Below are 18,320 nucleotides of genomic sequence, written 5' to 3'. Positions count from 1 at the left end.
CTGCTTTAATCATGCGAAGGGGTTCCAAACGCCGGCGTGAGCTACACACGAGTCAAAAACTTTTCTATCAAATTTTTTATTTATTTATTTTAAATATGTAATTGCACCTGTCTTAACCTTATAATCATGATGTAACCAAGTAAATTGAATATGGGTCCTTGTACAATTACAAAACTACTCCCTAAGCCTAGCAGATGAGTTTTTTTTTTTTCAAAAAAAATATATTTAATATCCGTTCTTTATTTGTATGCTGTATTCCACAGAGAAAATCTGTATTAGATAATTGCAAGAATGAAAATATCCAATCTTGATTGCATAAGATATTTACCCTCTCCTAGTAGTAATTGTCTAATACACACTCCCACTCGTCCTTTTCGAAGAAAGTATATTTCCCAATCACTGCTTGACTTCATGTAAGGTTGCCAGTACAATTCCCACTTAAAAACTCCATCGAGGACGACTGTTAGTAGATATTCTTTGCAACTTGCGAGAGGAGAGATCAGCCATGGGTGCTTTAGAGTTCTTAAGTTATAAAGCATAATTACATATATTATAATAAAAAGATATTTGGGACTAAAACTAAACCATTTTTTAATTTTATATATATATTACTTCTTAAAATATCCATCACACCAAGTGGATTCCGTCGATGATAATTGTGATTTCTAGGGGGTGATTGGGGAAAGATCTTCGATTAGAAGTAACATGACATGTAAGAATTTGAAGCAAAATAAATAAATAAATACATAAAATGCTAAAGGGTTACCGACCCCCACGTGCCATGGAAAGCAGAATGGGATTACAGTAGGAAAGAAGGTCACGTGCAAGGGATCCAATGGCCTGAGCCTGGCTTCGAAAAATAAACCAAGGGAAACCCTAATAGGTACTTGTTCTTGGACAGGCCAAATATTCCTCTTTATTTTTCTTTTGTAGCTGTGCATTTTGTTGGCTGGTCAAAGGTCAAAGATACAGACGATAACAGAGATTATATGATGGGTTCCTTTAGGGCAAAGAGCATAGTAGAAGAACAAACAGAAAGCTGGTCAGCTTGTGAGCCGCACGAGGGGTTCTCTCTGCCCATATTCTAGACTTCACAGACCCACTTTGCCTTGTTTAAAAAGGGCTTCTTTATTGGTCGAACCACCTCCTCGTGGACTATTTTTTATTCACTTTTGCCCTTATTTTCAAGGACGGGGTCATGTGCGAACCCTTTCCACTAGACCCTGACTTAATCATTTAATAACCTCTCATCATGTGAGTTCTTGAGTCATGCCTGCATAGATTATATGTTGCAAATATCAGTCCAAAACCATCAGTCCATTTCATCAGTCACAAGAATTGTGTTGCAGATCGATCCTACTAAAGAACTCCATCAAGGTGGTCCTGTCATGAGGAAAAACCAGTTTACATATGGTGCAGAACTGCATATGTGCATGCTTGACCTGACAACACACAGCTAAAACCAATTTCATGAACCAAAGGCGGGCAAAAAGACCTGACTGACTGATCCATATTTTGCCCAACCATCGCTCGTTAATTAGGTATGTGTTTGTGGGGATCGTTACAATGATTGTGGACTCCAACCATCTCAGCAGCATCAATTGCTTTCAGATCACTTTCGACAAAATCTAACAACAGAAAGGCCTCGCCTGTGATTAGTGACAACTAGCCACTGACGAGGTTCTAATCAAACAGTAAAAGATGGGACTTTTTCATCAACAATGACACTTTACATCTCCCTAGGTTTACCACCTTTAAGGTCTTTCTATTATTTAAAATGTCTATACAATATTCTATATCCCATATCAGCAATGAATGATATAGCCAGCCTAGATCAAATGATGTTCAAATGAACTAAGCCTTGTTTCATGGCTTCTGAGCAGAGAACATGATGAAGGATCGCTGAACAATTCTAGTGTAGTTGGTAAGACCACATGTTGTGCACAAGTCTTCGATTTCCTCCTCTGTGAAATAGTTGTAGTTTTGCATAATCCTCTGCCGGATGCATCAAGAATTTTCGATCCAAAGAAAACAAAATATAGTCAGCAAAGACCAAATGATCCTCCAATCATTTAGATTCAATTATACTCGTGAGTATGGACTACCCAGCAGTTTAGATGGAGTTCCACCTATAAGTAGACACACCACAAGTAAAAACCTAGGTTACAAGAAGAGAGGATGCCGCACTTGCAGGTTTCACCTTCGTAAAGCTGAGCTACCTTTTACTGTGCATATCCAACTTTCCCAACAAACAAGCAAGCAGTAGCTTAGGGTTGAGATGGTCAATTAACAGACCTGAACCATCCTAGTTTAGCACTTTTTGTACTCCAAGTTCTAAATAAATGCTGAAGTCTCCATGAAATGACATGGAATATAATTGAAATGTGAATTTAATATGGTATAGGAATGGACAAGCAAAATAGAAGTAAAAGGGTAAGCTTCACTAACAGAATGTTTTAGAAACTTGAAAATTCTAAAACTTCAATGCTTTCCACTGCCTACTGTAAAATTCACAATCTAAATTAATCTGGACAGGATTTTCACCATTGCCAGTTTGGCAGGTGAGTATACCAGAGCAGCCAACATTTAAGGGGGGAGATGCACAAGCACATACTGTCTTGCTGAAGGAAGTATCTCAAGGCATAGTAATTAATGCAAACAGTTAATGTTACGATTACGATTTAAAGAAAATAAAACACTTGATGAAAAGTATTACCTCTCGGAAAGGTCGTTCTATCCAGGAAGTGGTTGAACTGTATTGAAGAAAAGTGGTCCCAACAAAGACTCCACCACTTCGCAAAGCACGGCAAATTTCAGCAACCTGGTATTAGTAGACAGTATCACTATTTGAACAACAGGCTTCTGAAAAAGTTCTATGCCTCTTTCCAGAACTTGGGCGATCAATTCTTGATTACTGGACCAACAATGTAATTTTACCCTGCTCACAACCTGATGCTTGGTGCTTATGCACCAACCACATGATGGGCACCTAACATAATTGATTTTGTCATATTAACCACATAACTTAAAATGATCAACTATGTAACTCCATTTATCCTCTACTTAAGGATCTGGCTGCCGGGATACTGCTATTAGAAATATCTACTACATTCCTAAACAAGAGAAGACAATACCAGCATATACCAGCATGACATCTTACACTCCAATGGTATATTCAATGTGGGGATCACCCTAAACAGAGTAAGATGATGGACAAGATCAAGACACCACCAGACAGCAACATAGCAGGGACAAATTGCATTAGTTTTTAGACATAAAGCGGGTAAGATTTCACTGCCTATTTTCAAATTCAAAGGGATTTTGGCAGATTGGTTTAGAATATCCAAAAGCCTGAGTCACCCATAAGAAAATGAAAAGGAAGAAAGATCACTCACAGCATTGGAAGCAGATGGCCAGCAATGCAAGGCAGCACCAGCATGAATAGCATCAACTGAACCTGAAGCAAAGGGAAGTCTTGAAACATCTGCCCTGACGAGAGCAAGATTTCTGAACGCCATCCAAAAAAATTTGTGAATCAGTTCTCATTTTTTAAAAGTCCTATGTATAGGAATAAAAACATTGATGTTCGAGCACAATTGCTGATCTAACTTTTGAGATTCTAATTCAGGAAAAAAGAAGCTTACCTCGTTGACATAGTATCATCTTGCTTTATGAAATCATAGCATTGGCGAAGCATATTTTCAGAAAAATCAAGTGCAATAACTTTAGAATAGGTTCCAGATTTGGCAAATTTTCTGGAAAATAAGCCACTACCACAGCTAACATCTACTAGAAGACCACCTTCTGTGGGTTTGAAGTACTCCTGAGCCATTTTGAACTGCAGTAACATCAAACTATTACAAACTTAATTAATAATTATGGACTCAAAAGCAAATTTCAGCAGAAATGAAGAACAAGAATGAATATTACTGCCATTTCCGCAGGTGTTAATTCCATTTCACAGTATATCATCTTCCATGTTATCCAAGTTTCATAGAGAGAATTCATAAGTCAGCTTGCTATAACTCATCTTTTCAGAATGACCTTAATTAAACATTCTCAATAAAGAAAAGACCTTAATTAAAGATTCCTCCTTGAGCTAGTGAATTTGAATTCCTAAACACAGATGAAGGAAAACAAACCTCTTCATCAGGACCAGGAAAGCCACTTTGATTAAAATTTTGACGCCAGCCACGTTCATACAAGAATGAAACAAGTGGACTCCTGAAAAAGGTGAAAGGAACTAACATGAGACATGACAATTTCCCCAAAACAATTCAATCCCATCACAAAATGTCATATTCAAAAAACACCCACTTTCCTATTTTTTCATCATAACTCAAAACCAAAGAAAGGATCTTGGAAATTGGGATAGAATATAACCGGCTACCTCTCTCATTAACAGAAACTATGATGCATACTGCTAATAGAGACACTCGAATAAGATAAGCATTATTTCAAGGGTTAAAGACTCATGGGGTTATAAATGGGAGTGCATGAACTTCATACGCTTATTCATGGATGCATCAGCATAGTGCCAAGAATGATACAACAACATCAGTATCAGTAATGCATGTATACCGGAATAGCTCAGTACGAACTGGTTTGACTTCAGTGTAGTCCTTCATTCCAGCAGTAATGGTAAGGTCTAGATAGTTTTCTTTGCTGGAGTATGTTTTGTTGCATCTATTACACTTGAAACCAGACCGGTAGATTGCTGGCCTGCAGGTTTTGAGTTATTATTCTACCAGACCCAACAGAAAAATAAAAATAAAAATAAAACTGATTTATACCACTATGTGAACTCAACTTACAAGTTAAAACCTGTAGGACCTTTTCTTATCAGAGGTTGGTAGCATATTGGGCATGCAAATGGGTCAACCTCTAAAGTTTGACTCTGCTGTGTGCTTAATTCCTGAAAGCAAAAGTTCTTAGAAATTCGATATGCAACTGAACAAGGATAAGATGTGACAATGGTCAGAAGAAAATCCTTTCCTATGAACACAGATTCAGTAGTGCCTCACTGTTAATTACAAGGACTAATTAAATGTCTATATTTTCCGAATTCGCATATCAAACAGAACACTCCTATCTATAACTAGCAGAAAACTACAAAAGCCACCCAGCAATAGCCAAACTCTTTGATCACACAGTTCAGCAATAACTTCAAATTGCCAAAAGCTATGATGAATAATCAAATGTGACCTTTGATTCTTGAAAGCTCAATCTACTGAGCTATTTGCGAATGTCTACCAATTTGGGTCATAAACAATGACAAAATTGACATTCAAAATTCTAACTTTTCTCAATAATCCACAAATCAATCTACTGAGCTATTTGCGAATGTTTACCAATCTGGATTATTAACAATGACAAAACTGACATTCAAAATTCCAACTTCTCTCAATAATCCACAACCATCCCATTTTTCCTAGAAAAACGCCAAGATAAATTCAAAACCTTTTAGAGCAGCTCAATTTTGATTCTTACTTCACACTTTTATTACCTCCATAACTGAATATAAAAACCCAGAATAGCGGAGAAATTAAAACGTTTATTTTTTTTAATATCCCTCCATTTTTCAATCATTTTTTTCTCAGCAACCAAACAAGAACGACCCTTTTACCAGCACTTCATTTTCACAACTCACAAGTATCCAAAAAACTATAATTAAGTATTCCAATTCACAAAAACCTGTAGTGGCAGTGGTGGTTTAGTGTTAAAACAAAAAAAAAAAACAGAAAGCAATGACTACAAAAAGTGAAAATAGAGAAACAAGAGATGATGGTTTTACAGGTTCAAGAGAAACAGCTGAAGTGGCGCGAATTGTAGAGGGAAACCGAAGGGAGGTGAACCGGAGACGAGTGGGAGGAAACCGTGAATTATGAAAAAGATGAGGGTACTTTGGAGATAAAGATTGGTGAAGAGAAGTGGAAGCCATTGCCATGAAAGATTTGCTTAGGCTTAGCTCTCAAGAATTCTCACTCTTTCTGGGTCTAATTTCTTGTGTTTGTGCGGTGTTCCGTGGAGACGTGGCCATGCGTTTGTAGTTTATATGAGTGATGAGGGAGTTTTCAATTTTTTGTGGAAATGGTGGGACCACGTTAGTTTAAAGTGGACCTCTCAAATAACAAGTATACCAAGGAATGGTGATTTTCCATAGCCATAAACACACTTCATTAAGAGTACTGTTAACATTATGCCATTAAGCTATAAACAGTTTAATTGTTTTGGAATCAGGAATATTTTGATATTTTTACATGATGTATTAGTTATTTTTAATTTATTTAGATATATTTTAATTTATTTAATATTTTAATAAATAACTAAAATACTTCTAAGAGTAAAAAAAAATCAATTGTTTCAAGTATGAGTTTTTCAGTATTTTTGTTTTTTTATACATTAAAGAATTACACATGTATACGTGATCAAAAAATAATAATTATTTGAGGTGAGAGGTATTGGTGTCTTTTAGCCTCATTTCGTTTTGTGAGTTGTTGGTTTAATTGAGAATAATGATGTAATTAAACATTAAAATAATATTTTTAATTGAAAAGGTCGTTGGCATGTGAAAGCTATCGTGTAATTTGGTCATCTCATATGGCAACTCCTAGTGGTAAAAAAAAAAAAAAAAAGCTTTCTCTGTATCATTTTATTTCTTATTGTCTCCTCTTTCATTATAAATGAGGCATTAGTCCAAATATGACTAGTTTTATTGCATGTAACCCTTTCTTTTTTTTTCTCTTTCATTTATATCTCCTACTCTGATAAATACACCATGGTCCTCATGGTTATTGATATTTCAGATTCATTCCTTTTAGTTCTAATTTTTGTCATTTTTCCTTTTATTCAAGTTTTATTTATTTTTAATTTAACCCTTGATTTCTAATTTGTATATATAACATTTATTGATTTAGTCCTTTTAATTTATTTATTTTTTCTTTGCTCCTTTGTCAAAGTCTTTATAAATTTCAATTTTATAATTTAAATAAGGTTTATGATTTTTGTTTTTTCAATGATAATAGTAATGATTTCAATTTGATCCCTTTTCTTTTGATTTCTTATTATTTTTCTTGGTTATTTTGTCAAAGTTTCTTTAGTTTTTAATTATATCCTTCAAATCAAGTTCATGATTTTTATTTTCTCAATAGTAGTAGTGGTGGTGGTAATAATAATAATGACAATAATAATAGTAATAATAATAGTTTATTATGATGGTGATTATAAGTTTGATAATAATAGTAATGATAATCATAATTGTGATAGTAACAGTAATACAAATAATAAAAATAATATTAGTAATAGTAGTAATGATAATGATGATAATAACTACAACTACAACAATGATAATGGTGATAAAACTATTAATAATACTAATAATGATTGTAATGATAATAATAATAATGGTGATGATAGTTGTAATAATTGAAAAAATAGTAATAATACTAATAAGACGCTACTATTATTACTAATAATGATAATGCTAGCAATAATGGTGGTGACAATAACAACAATATTAGTAATAGTAATAACAATAATAGTAGTATAGTAGTAGTAGTAGTAGTAATAGTAATTTTAGTAATAATAGAAATAATAATAGTGATAATAATAATATTGATGATATTATTTATTATTAATAATAGTAATAATGATTTTGATCCTCATTTTTTGAATTGTTATTTTTTTAAATCCTTTTGCATGATTGTATTTTTTTTTTCAATTTCATTGTCTAATATTTAATTTATTGAAACTTGAACTTCATGATTTTTCTAGATTAAATATTTTAGATCTAATGACTTGGATCACAAGTTTAGAAAGTTAACATATTTTTTTTAAAATAAAAGCTTTATAACTTTCTTTATTTTTTATCGGGTAATTCTAATTACATAATCTGGATTGTGGGTTTGACATGTCATTCCATGTTGGCTTAGCTCTAATTGGTATTGTTACACATTTTAGGAATTCTTTTTATGTCATTTTTTTGTAACTCCATTTAAATATATAAACACTATTTTTTGTATAAAAAAAATTTATCGTTTAATAAGTTTTAGAGATTAATTTTTTTTCCTAAGGTGTTTAAGGTTTATTTTGATTATATTATTGCAATGTGAAATATCTAGATGATTTTTTTAGTATATAATACAATGTTAGACAAGTTAATATTTTGATTAAAATTTAGATTAATTACACAAGTACTGTATATTTATCGGTAACATCTCCTTAATGCCAAGCATATTCTTTCTATTTCTCCTTTTCTTTTTCTTTTTTTTGTAAATTACTCATATCGAGTACTTTTTAATTACAAGTATTATTTTTAATTCATATTTGGAATTTGTATCATACATGAATTAGACTTTTCAGCATTGTCCTCGCAACGCATGGAGGATTTGTCTAGCTATTTCGATAAAAAAAAACACATTCATTAAATGATCGTTGCTGACTTCTCCATAAATTATAAGGAAAAATCGCCGAGTATAAAACATGATATATGGCTTAAATTTCTCAGATAAAAAAAAGAAAAAGAAAAAGAAAAGAAAAAGAAGAAGAACAGAGGATGGACAGTCGAAAAGAAAGAACAAGGAGAAGAAAACAAAATGATAGGAAGCAAAGATAGCTTGGCTAGAAGTGTTTGGATTAAAAAAGAAGAAGATATAACACAAGTTAACCTGTAACCCCGTTCATAAACTCTATTAGATTTAATTAATTTGTTTTATTATATTATATAATAAGAAAATAAAAACCAATAAATGTGAAGGTTGATTAAATTAAGGATACAATTAAAAAAATATATGATTTATAAATCTTAGGAAACTAAGGATTAAATTGAAAAGATAAATTAATTCAATTAATTCAGGGTTTCAATTGAAAGAAATTCCAAGATTAAATAACTTAATTGAATTGGAATTGAAAAATCCAAAAGCAAGGGCTGCAATGAAAAGGAGGAAATATTCTAGGGACCCATTGGTTTTTTTCTAATTCATATTCTTAGTCCAACTGTTTCCAATTGAATCAATTCAGTTCAATTTTCAATTCAATTTTGTCCAACTGATTCAACTTAGTCCTAAAGCAATTCATGTTTTATTTAAGTCCAAATAAGAAAATCAGTCTCTCCACTCGGCTTTTCAATCCAAAATACCAGATAATTTTGCAAGATCCAAGCTCAAGTTGATTGACTACAATGAACTATCCAACAAATATAGCCCAAATTGAATCAATCCCCAAAATCTTGCCTTCAATTGATTTTCCAGATCGTTAAAACTCCAGAACCCTAGCCTTTCCTCTTCATAAAAACACCAACAATCTAGAAACAAGGGGGGAGACAGATCCAACACCAGCCTCTCATTCACCCAGGATAAGAACAAGACCGAGAGAAAAGATCAACAACAACGAAAAAAAAACCTTACACGCACCGCCTCTCACTTCTATTATGCATTTTCCAAAAAGATAACCTCATTGTTTCTTCTCCCCCAATAAAAACTATCACTTCTACCAAACACAAGACGACCTCCCTTCCAGAAAGAAAAAAACCCCATCATCAGAGCCCTCAATTCATCAACCCCCACCATCTCTGTTGGCCACTGAACCAACACTAACAAATCAGTGCGTGGGATACGTGGGCTAGTCTATATTTTCCCACTGTCTTTTTTTCTTTTTGGGTGTTTTCCGTCAATTTCAAACCCCTAATAAATGTTTGCGTTATCTAGGAGTTGTGTATGTTTATATTTTATTTGTGAATGAATTTTATATATGTGTGAGTACAGATATTATCAGTAATAAATATTCCCCATTAAAATATAAATAATTCATAATATAAAAAATTATTTATTGATGTAAATTTATTGTTGCACATATGTTATAATAATTTAGGCTGGTCAACATCTCCCATCAAAGCATATTGATTAAAAGTTATATCTTTTGGGTCCATTTTGAATTTTTTTTTTGAGGCATATTGATTAAAAGTTGCATCTTTTGGGTCCATTTTGATTTTTTATTTTAATGAATAACCAAAATAATACGTCTTTTTTTTTTTTTATATATAGAAATCAATATCAAAATCTTGCAATAAAGAAATCTTATTTTTAGGGGAGTAATAATAATTTTTTCATGAATAACCAAAGCGACAAGTTTTTTATTTTAAAAAGAGACTAATGTCAATAAAACGAAGATTGAACCTTGTTACCAAATCTAAATTCAAAATCATTGTTTAGATCTTAGTGTGTGTATCAGTTTAGACAAGACTCTTAGCATAGCATGTAAGTGCAGTAGATATATTTATCATTAAAAACTTTTGATATAATAATATACATAATGATTATTATTTTTCTTATTATATAATCAATCAATCTCTAAGGAGCAGCGACTCATTTTATATTCTTAATTTTTTATTTTTGTACGTGTAGTTCACCTCAATATCCGACCAAATACTTTAAATACAGAAATCAAGTAATGTGACTAATGCAATGTCCTAAATGCCTTTGGTTAATGTCTATCATCATGATCTTTGCCTTCACAGTCATTTTGAGTGGCATCTGAGTTTCTGCTCAAGAGTCCTAAGTGCTAAAAACTAAAGGATAAGCTTATCTCAATAAACAGTCCAAGCCGGCGCTATAGTGGACCACCAAAACTTTTGCAATCGAAAGAAAGAAAGTTGTCTTTTCTTTTTCCCTTAAAGGCAGACACATTTCTTGCAACTATATCCCACTTCATTCCTCCAACTAAGTAGATGCAAAAACTTGACCCCCACAAACCATATTAACCCAAAAAAAAAAATTTACGAGGATATAACTTAATTGATCAGATTCCTTTCACTATTTTAAATCTCATAAATTTCAGGGTAATTTGAGGCTTATATGATTTATTAATTTTAAAGCCTGTAAATTAATTGCCGAGATGCGTATACAGTTAGCCCAAACATCTAGGTTAATTTAAAAAAAAAAACAAAAAAATTTTCTACTTGTGGTGGCAGCAGATAACTCACAGTTATTTGGTAGTTTAGCATATAATATTTTTTATTTAAAAATATATTTAATTTTTTTTTTTTTAGTATATTAAAAAACACATAAAATATCAATTCAATATTTTTTTAAAAATAAATATATTTTTAAAAAATACCATAAAATAAAAGTTACTGCAAACCTAAACATTTCAATTGATATAGTGGCCAGTCTATTCATAGAAACAAAAGATTGTACTTTTACATTATTGCCGTGAAGAACATGAGCCTTTGATGGATTTTGATATCACTACTAATTAATTAGTATTTAACTAGAATGGTGCCCGCCCTATATATTGTATTATTTTTTATATATATATTTATACATCGTAGGTGCATTTTTTTCAAAAAAATTAATAATTCAAGTTATAATCTGATCAACTAAATAAGCTGATTTTATTTAAATTTTATATATAAAAAGACAATGATAGTAAATGAAAAAAACACATATAAAAAAAATGATTGCAATAACATGGAAAAAAAAACTTTTATTAAAAAGTAAAAAAAGAGTTATTTATCTAGTTGTGCTTAATAACTTTTTTTATTAAAATTAATTTGTGAATAGAAATCGACACATATATAAAATTTATTAAATAAAATAAAATAAAAAAACTATGTACAAGGCTGCACATGTTAAAAATATAATAAAGAATAAATATTTAATCTATAAAAAATATATAAAGATTTACATATAATCATCTTTTATCAAATATATAATCCAAAAATAATAAATAAAAAAGATAAAAACAAAAAAAAAAGAAGATAAAACATTTTTTAAAGTGAAAAATGTTTTTCTTTTAGTTAATATTTTAATTAGTTCCCAATCAAACTTTAGATTTTGTTAATATCCTGGTACTAAATGCATCTCACAGTTAAAAAAAAATTTTACCCCCTCAAGCCAAATTAACAAAAGAAGAAGAAGAATAAAAAAATTGCTACTTTTGTAGACATCAGACAAGCCATACTGTGGCCAGCACTAATCAGAGAAGAACCAAAGATTCCACTTTTACATTATTGCCCTGTAGAACCTGAGCCTCTGATGACTTCTGATATTACCTAGCAATATATTACTATTTAATGCAATGATCCTAAATGCATCTCTCAGTTGACACATGACAGATGGAAAAGCAGATTGTTATCATCGGAGCAGGAGCAAGTGGTCTTCTTGCCTGTAAGTACGCTCTCAACATTGGACTCAACCCGATTGTGTTTGAAGCTGAAGATAGAATTGGAGGAGTTTGGTCTCATACTTTGGAGTCAACCAGACTCCAAAACACCAAAGAAATTTTCCAGTTTTCTGATTTTCCATGGCCGCCCTCGATTACAGACACATATCCTACTCACACTCAGGTGATGGAGTATTTTGAATCTTATGCACAACATTTCAACCTCTTTCCTTGCATCAAGTTCAATTCCAAGGTCATCGGTATAGACTATGTTGGGGTGTCTGATGAAGAGATGGAGTCATGGGCTCTTTGGGGTGGGACAGGCAAGCCCTTTGGCACCGAAGCGAAATGGCATGTCAAAGTTCAAGACACAAAAAATGGCAGCATACAAGTAATTTCATTTTTTCAAGAAGTCAATTAATAAATATATCCATGTTGTTACGGACTCTGGTTGTGGCTGTTTTTTCATAATAACTAAAGAATTATGTCGGTCAGGTGTTTCATACAGAATTTGTTGTTCTTTGCGTTGGACAATTCAGTGGCCTTCCAAATATTCCAGAGTTCCTTCCAAATAAAGGGCCTGAAGTGTTCAAGGGCAAGGTGATGCATTCAGAGGACTTCTCAACCTTGAACAATTCGACTGCAGCAGAGTTGATCAAAGCAAAGAGAGTTACAATTGTTGGTTCTCATAAAACTGCAGCTGACATAGCAGCAGAATGTGCCAACGCAAATGGTAAGAAAACTTTCTGTTAAGGCAAATGTTCCCACTTGAACTCTTTTATCAGCTTAATGAAAAGACTAGCGTGTCTCAAGTAATTCCTTTAAGAAGCTGCAAGGTCTACGCTATGTTCAAAAAAGCCCTTTATTTAGTTAGATCTGTGGATGGAATGCTTGATTAAAATCCGCGTTGTCGTCATTTGAAGTTTACTCTGCCTTTCTATAATCAATGATTTAGGAGTCAGGTACCCTTGCACAATGATTCAAAGGAATGCTCACTGGTTTTTGCCTAGTGACGAATTTAGTGGACTTCTACTTGGTTTCTTGTACTTCAATCGATTCTCGGAATTCCTGGTTCATAAGCCTGGTGAAACATTTCTATTAAGTTTTGTGGCCACCATGCTTTCACCCTTGGTAACTTCTATTTCACTCTCCCAATTGCTTTTGTTCATGATTGTTATATATGTGTGAATTGCTCTGAATTATTATGCCAATATCTTGCTTTTAACTTTTTAGAGATGGGGAATTTCAAAACTCATTGAGACCTACCTTAGATGGAAACTTCCACTGAAGAAGTATGGAATGTTACCAAAAATCAGCTTTCTTGAAGATGTTTCTGCCTGTCAGATTGTAATGCTGCCTGACAAATTCTACGACAGAGTTGAAGAAGGAAGCATCATTATCAAGAATTCCCAAATCTTAAGCTTCTGCGAAGAAGGTCTAATCATAGATGGAGAAAATCAGCCAATAGAAACAGATGTTGTGATTTTTGCTACAGGATTCAAGGGTGATGAAAAACTGAGAAACATTTTTGAGTCTCCTGTTTTCCAAAACAACATAATGGGGTCACCGACCTCTACAGTTTCCCTCTATAGGTCTTTTGTTAACTTCTTATTTCTTGCCATCTATCTTTCTATACGTTCTTTAAGTTTCTCTATGAATGCATCCAGCTTGATATTTCATGGTTAGTGCTAAAAAAATCTCTTTTGCATTTCCCTCAGACAGATAATTCATCCTCGAATTCCTCGATTGGCTATCATAGGATACAATGAGAATTTCTCAAATTTGGGTCGCTCAGAAATCAAAAGTGTATGGCTATCACAATTCCTTGATGGCAACCTTGAATTGCCAAGTATAAGAGACATGGAAAAGGAAGCAAACATGTGGGCAGATCACATCAAACAAGTTACAGGCCGCTACTTTAGGAGAGCTTGTATTAGCAACTCAAGCATATGGTACTATGACCAACTTTGCAAGGACATGGGATGCAATCCCAGAAGAAAGAAGGGATTTCTAGTAGACTTGTTTATACCATATGATCCAACAGATTATGCCGGTCTCACTAGCAAGTGAGGTTGTCCAAAGTTTGTGAAAACTCCATCACAAGTTGAAACTATGTAATTTTATATGCTTGCTCCTGCAAGCTGCTCAAAGCAGAATAATTAATTCAGGGCAATGATATTCTCTGGGTAGCAAACTAGTAATGGATTTATATTTCCAGTTTATAATTAGCCTTCTGCTTAAAATTTAAGCAGGAGTCGTGGACTTGACTGTTATAATTGATGTTTCCTCCTAAGCCGAAGCAACATTTTCTTCCGTATTCCATGACCTTTGTTAAGGCATATACCAGATGAAGATTTATTTGTATTAGAACTGCTCACCCATTATATAGTTTTTGGATTTTCTCTGAAACTTATCAGATTTGATCAAGCAGCATTGGCAGACTAAGAAATTTTGACATTTCAGTGTAAATATGCATATTTCAATGTCACGAGGGTTCCCTTTTGGGCCATGGTGTTATATTACTTAATGGATACCAATGTAGCATCACTTTTGTAGTAAAAGATAAATGAGAGGACCACAACAATTGTTAGGTGATAGGACTGGGCTGCGTACCATCAAAACCAAAAAAGATGTGAGCTTCTTAAAGACTAGGCCACAAAACAATAAAGATAGATAAACTGAAAAAACAAGACAAAGCTGCCTCATACCATATATTATGAGACTTCCTGCATAGTTTACCACCATGGCTACAATCATCAAACCTTTTTTGCCAAATTTTCCTTTGCAAAAACAGACACTACCGTTGAACTCTCAATGGATTTCTTGCAAACCAGTCTCAGATTCAGTGACTACTTTGCCAGTTTCTCACTTCAGACAACAAGGACAATTTGCAGCTTCTGTTGCTTTCAATCCCTCTGGAAATTTCGACCTTCCTATATATGATGGAGAAGAGGGTAATAATCTCATTTTAATTCTATTCTTGAGTCATTTCCGGTTATAGTTATGCGTCCTCCAATTAAAATACTGCTACAGAATTGGTGTCTTGTAGTACTAGCTCAGTCTTAACAATCATCCCATTTGAAGGCATTATCAAGAAGAAGAGCGAAATATAAGGCTATTTTCTTAATTTAGCTGTTTTCCTTTGGAAGTTTTGGGACATGTTCTAGCTTAGGCCTTGTAGCTTCTAGACGTTAATTTTGATGTGAAGCAGATGAGACCTGCATTCTTGGAGATATTATTGTTTTAGATATCAAGTTTCCCTTTTCCTGCTATTTCAAAACTTGCCGAATTCGGCAGTCAGTAATGTCCATGATTGGTGATTAGTTCACGATAGTTGAGTTTGAACAATGCTATGAATATGATTCCATTAGTTATTGAACTTTTCAGTTTACATTAGCTGTGGTCTAGTAAGTTCTGTTTAAATTGTTCTTGGTATTCAATTCTGTTTAATTTAATCTGTACTGATTGACAGATTCAACTGAAGTTAAACCACCTCCAATGCCCCCAACCGAAGGCAGATTCGAGATTGTAATCGATAATGATATAGTTCGCCGTCTTGACTTGTCCCCGTTTCACAACGTCACAGGGTTTGTTTCACCCTCGCGAGGTAAGCACCATATAATCAAAGCTTAAACTCTTGTATCTGGGACTAGTTATATGCCATGTAGCCTTGATAAGGCCTTCTTGGCAACCTTTTTGTAGTGGAACCGAAAGAGTTTCTTGAGCGTACAATTGGATTTACCATAAACTACACGAGAGAAGATCCGATGGATCCTCGAGAACTATCAGAGTTCCCTGATATAAGACTCTGGTTTTTGAGGCTTGATGCTACTTATCCTTGGTTACCTGTCTTGTTGGACTGGCGAGCGGGAGAACTGGCTCGTTATGCAGCAATGTTGGTCCCTCACCAGGTAATAGATAATGAATGAGAGTACTGCATATGATTTAAGCAGCTAATAGAGCATGATGGGAAGGCCTGACTTCTGAATTTTCTACTGGCAGGTGAACATGAAATTGGGAGTAGTTTTTAATCCTGAGGCACTGGAACTGTTTGTGATGAAGAAAGTTTTCGTCGTGTACTCTTGGTTGCAGCAGCAGAATGTTCCAAAGCCTAGACTCAAGACTAGTGACATGGCTAGGATGCTTGGATTTGGGATAGGAAATGAACTCTTTGACTTGATCGATCAACATTCTCCGGTTTCATAAGTATGGAAAAACTTTGCTGTCAGGCTCATCCAAGATTTCAGACAGGCTTAGAGTTCCCCTTGCGATGACCAATTGGTGTCACTTGGGATCTTAGAAGAGCTGCAACCCACAAAAGGAAATCGACGGAGCCTGAGGGGGACAAAACCTCAAATTGCATTCTTGCCGTGGAGCTGCACAGAAAGGGTTCCCTAAAGTCCCAACAGAACAAAATAATGATATCAAGTATTATGCACACCTCTATTTTGCTCTTCAATGTGCCTTTACTGGTAATATTATATTAGATTTCTGTGTCCAGATGTATGAGGTGTTTTATGCATTTTGAAATTTTCCCAGAAAGTAACCTGAAATGATAATGGCTTAAATCACCAAATTACAGTATGTGCAAGATGTTTGCGGCAGTAACCTGCTAATGCTGTGAAGCTCTCGCTTTAAGAAATAATTTGGCTTCACTTTTATGTTAACTGTATCTCCTTCTCTATAATCTATGCTTAAAATAAAAAATACATAAAAATTGAGGGAAGTTATTAACTAAAAAAATTGCAATTTTTTTTTTTTTAAAAAAAAAGGAGAAATAGAGGTCAAACGTTAATAAGCGTGAAAGGTCACGTCCAAGCACCTAACCAACTATACTAGCCTAGGCATGCCTGGGCACATAAACCCGCTCATGTATTTGGGCTTAATTTTTTTTCCTGCAATAAGAGTATGAGTTTAATTTTTAAGAATTTAAAAACAACTGATGTTTTGTCTGATGTTGCCATCTCATGCAGTGGAAACTTATTGAAAAGTCGGATTTTTAACTTTTAGTTCAAAAAATCTCATTTTAACATATCTTTTCACATTAAAAAATCTAAGAAACATTCTTAATAAACTCATTTATGTCATTAAAATAGCAAAAGAAAATCATTTGAAAATCACAAAAACAACCTAAAATCATAAACTTTACAATGATCGATCTATTTTTCCAGGCAATATAAATGTCATAATCTAAATATCAAACTTTTCTTGCTAAATGAAACCTTTTGATGCCGCTTTAGATCATTTTAGTTTTTAGAATCATGAAAACTAATAATTTTATCTCTCTAGATATTTTCCAATGACTTTCTTTCTTTTCTTTTAAATTTAAAGACTAAAAAATTAACAAAATGAACTTTAGGATCAAAATGAAAAGTTTTGTAAATTTCAAATTAACACATGTATTATATTTATGTTTAATATTTTAGTTCTTGTTTTTTTAATCTGGTATCACTTACATAATTTCAAACCCAATCACATAGGCTATAAAGGGACTAAATACAAAAAATGATATTAAATTGAAAATAAATAAATGAGGAGTTTAAAGAGTGAAACTCCATAAGAAAACCCATAATTTTTTTTTATTGGGATTTGGGGCATAAAATATGTATGGTATGCATCTTTTGGAAACCATATGGCCTGGCAAGAATGTAGTTAGGGTCTCTGAGCAAGAGCCCATAACTTTATTATGGAAAAGGCCAGTCATGGGCTTTTGTTTTGAATGTTGAAAACCTTCTCTTTGGTTGCAGAGAAAGTTTCTCCATTATTATGGAAAAGGCCAGTCATGGGATTTTCTTTTAATTAAAAAAAAAATTTCTCCATTATTTTAAATAAAGTTACGCATCAAATATGCTAACGTTTTGCATGATTATATTTTAAAACCTTGAAGTTCTTATTTATATTATCACCGTATTCAACTCTCTTTTTTTTAACTTAAAAATTACTTTCTTAATAATATAAGTTGAAAAATTTATATAAATGAAATGTATATGTTTAATTTTTTTTTTGTACAATTTATATTTGTTATCTTATATCTAAAAACACAATAATAAAACTTAACCAAATGCTTTAAATATTTATAAACATTACATAGTAATTAGTGCCACACAATTATCAGAAAATATCCTTTCATCTTCCTGCATGATCGCTTGCCCTTCTCGATA

The 18,320-nt window shown here is 33.0% G+C and overlaps 3 protein-coding genes across 3 annotated transcripts; 2 read left to right on the top strand and 1 right to left on the bottom strand.

Annotated features, from left to right (window-relative positions):
- Positions 1–1,588: 1,588 nt before the first annotated feature.
- LOC118032646 (uncharacterized methyltransferase At2g41040, chloroplastic) lies at positions 1,589–6,048 on the bottom strand. The gene is made up of 8 exons (XM_035037411.2): positions 5,795–6,048; positions 4,815–4,915; positions 4,582–4,722; positions 4,143–4,224; positions 3,645–3,838; positions 3,396–3,507; positions 2,717–2,821; positions 1,589–1,995 (listed from the first exon to the last, which is right to left on the bottom strand). The coding sequence occupies exons 1-8, from the start codon at positions 5,945–5,947 to the stop codon at positions 1,867–1,869; spliced, it is 1,017 nt and encodes a 338-aa protein (XP_034893302.1). The 5' UTR covers positions 5,948–6,048; the 3' UTR covers positions 1,589–1,866.
- Positions 6,049–11,977: 5,929 nt separating this feature from the next.
- Positions 11,978–14,332, top strand: LOC118032647 (probable flavin-containing monooxygenase 1). Its single transcript, XM_035037412.2, has 5 exons — positions 11,978–12,550; positions 12,655–12,892; positions 13,115–13,290; positions 13,393–13,751; positions 13,878–14,332. Exons 1-5 carry the CDS (start codon positions 12,113–12,115, stop codon positions 14,227–14,229), a joined length of 1,563 nt encoding a protein of 520 aa, XP_034893303.1. The 5' UTR covers positions 11,978–12,112; the 3' UTR covers positions 14,230–14,332.
- A 475-nt stretch (positions 14,333–14,807) lies between these two features.
- Positions 14,808–16,659, top strand: LOC118032648 (protein CHLORORESPIRATORY REDUCTION 6, chloroplastic). The gene is made up of 4 exons (XM_035037413.2): positions 14,808–15,113; positions 15,632–15,766; positions 15,862–16,070; positions 16,162–16,659. The coding sequence occupies exons 1-4, from the start codon at positions 14,903–14,905 to the stop codon at positions 16,363–16,365; spliced, it is 759 nt and encodes a 252-aa protein (XP_034893304.1). The 5' UTR covers positions 14,808–14,902; the 3' UTR covers positions 16,366–16,659.
- Positions 16,660–18,320: the final 1,661 nt, after the last annotated feature.

The sequence above is a fragment of the Populus alba genome, chromosome 6 (genome assembly GCF_005239225.2).
Source record: "Populus alba chromosome 6, ASM523922v2, whole genome shotgun sequence".
In the NCBI taxonomy this organism is placed as follows: domain Eukaryota; kingdom Viridiplantae; phylum Streptophyta; class Magnoliopsida; order Malpighiales; family Salicaceae; genus Populus; species Populus alba.
This window is presented reverse-complemented; position numbering and strand designations above follow the sequence as displayed.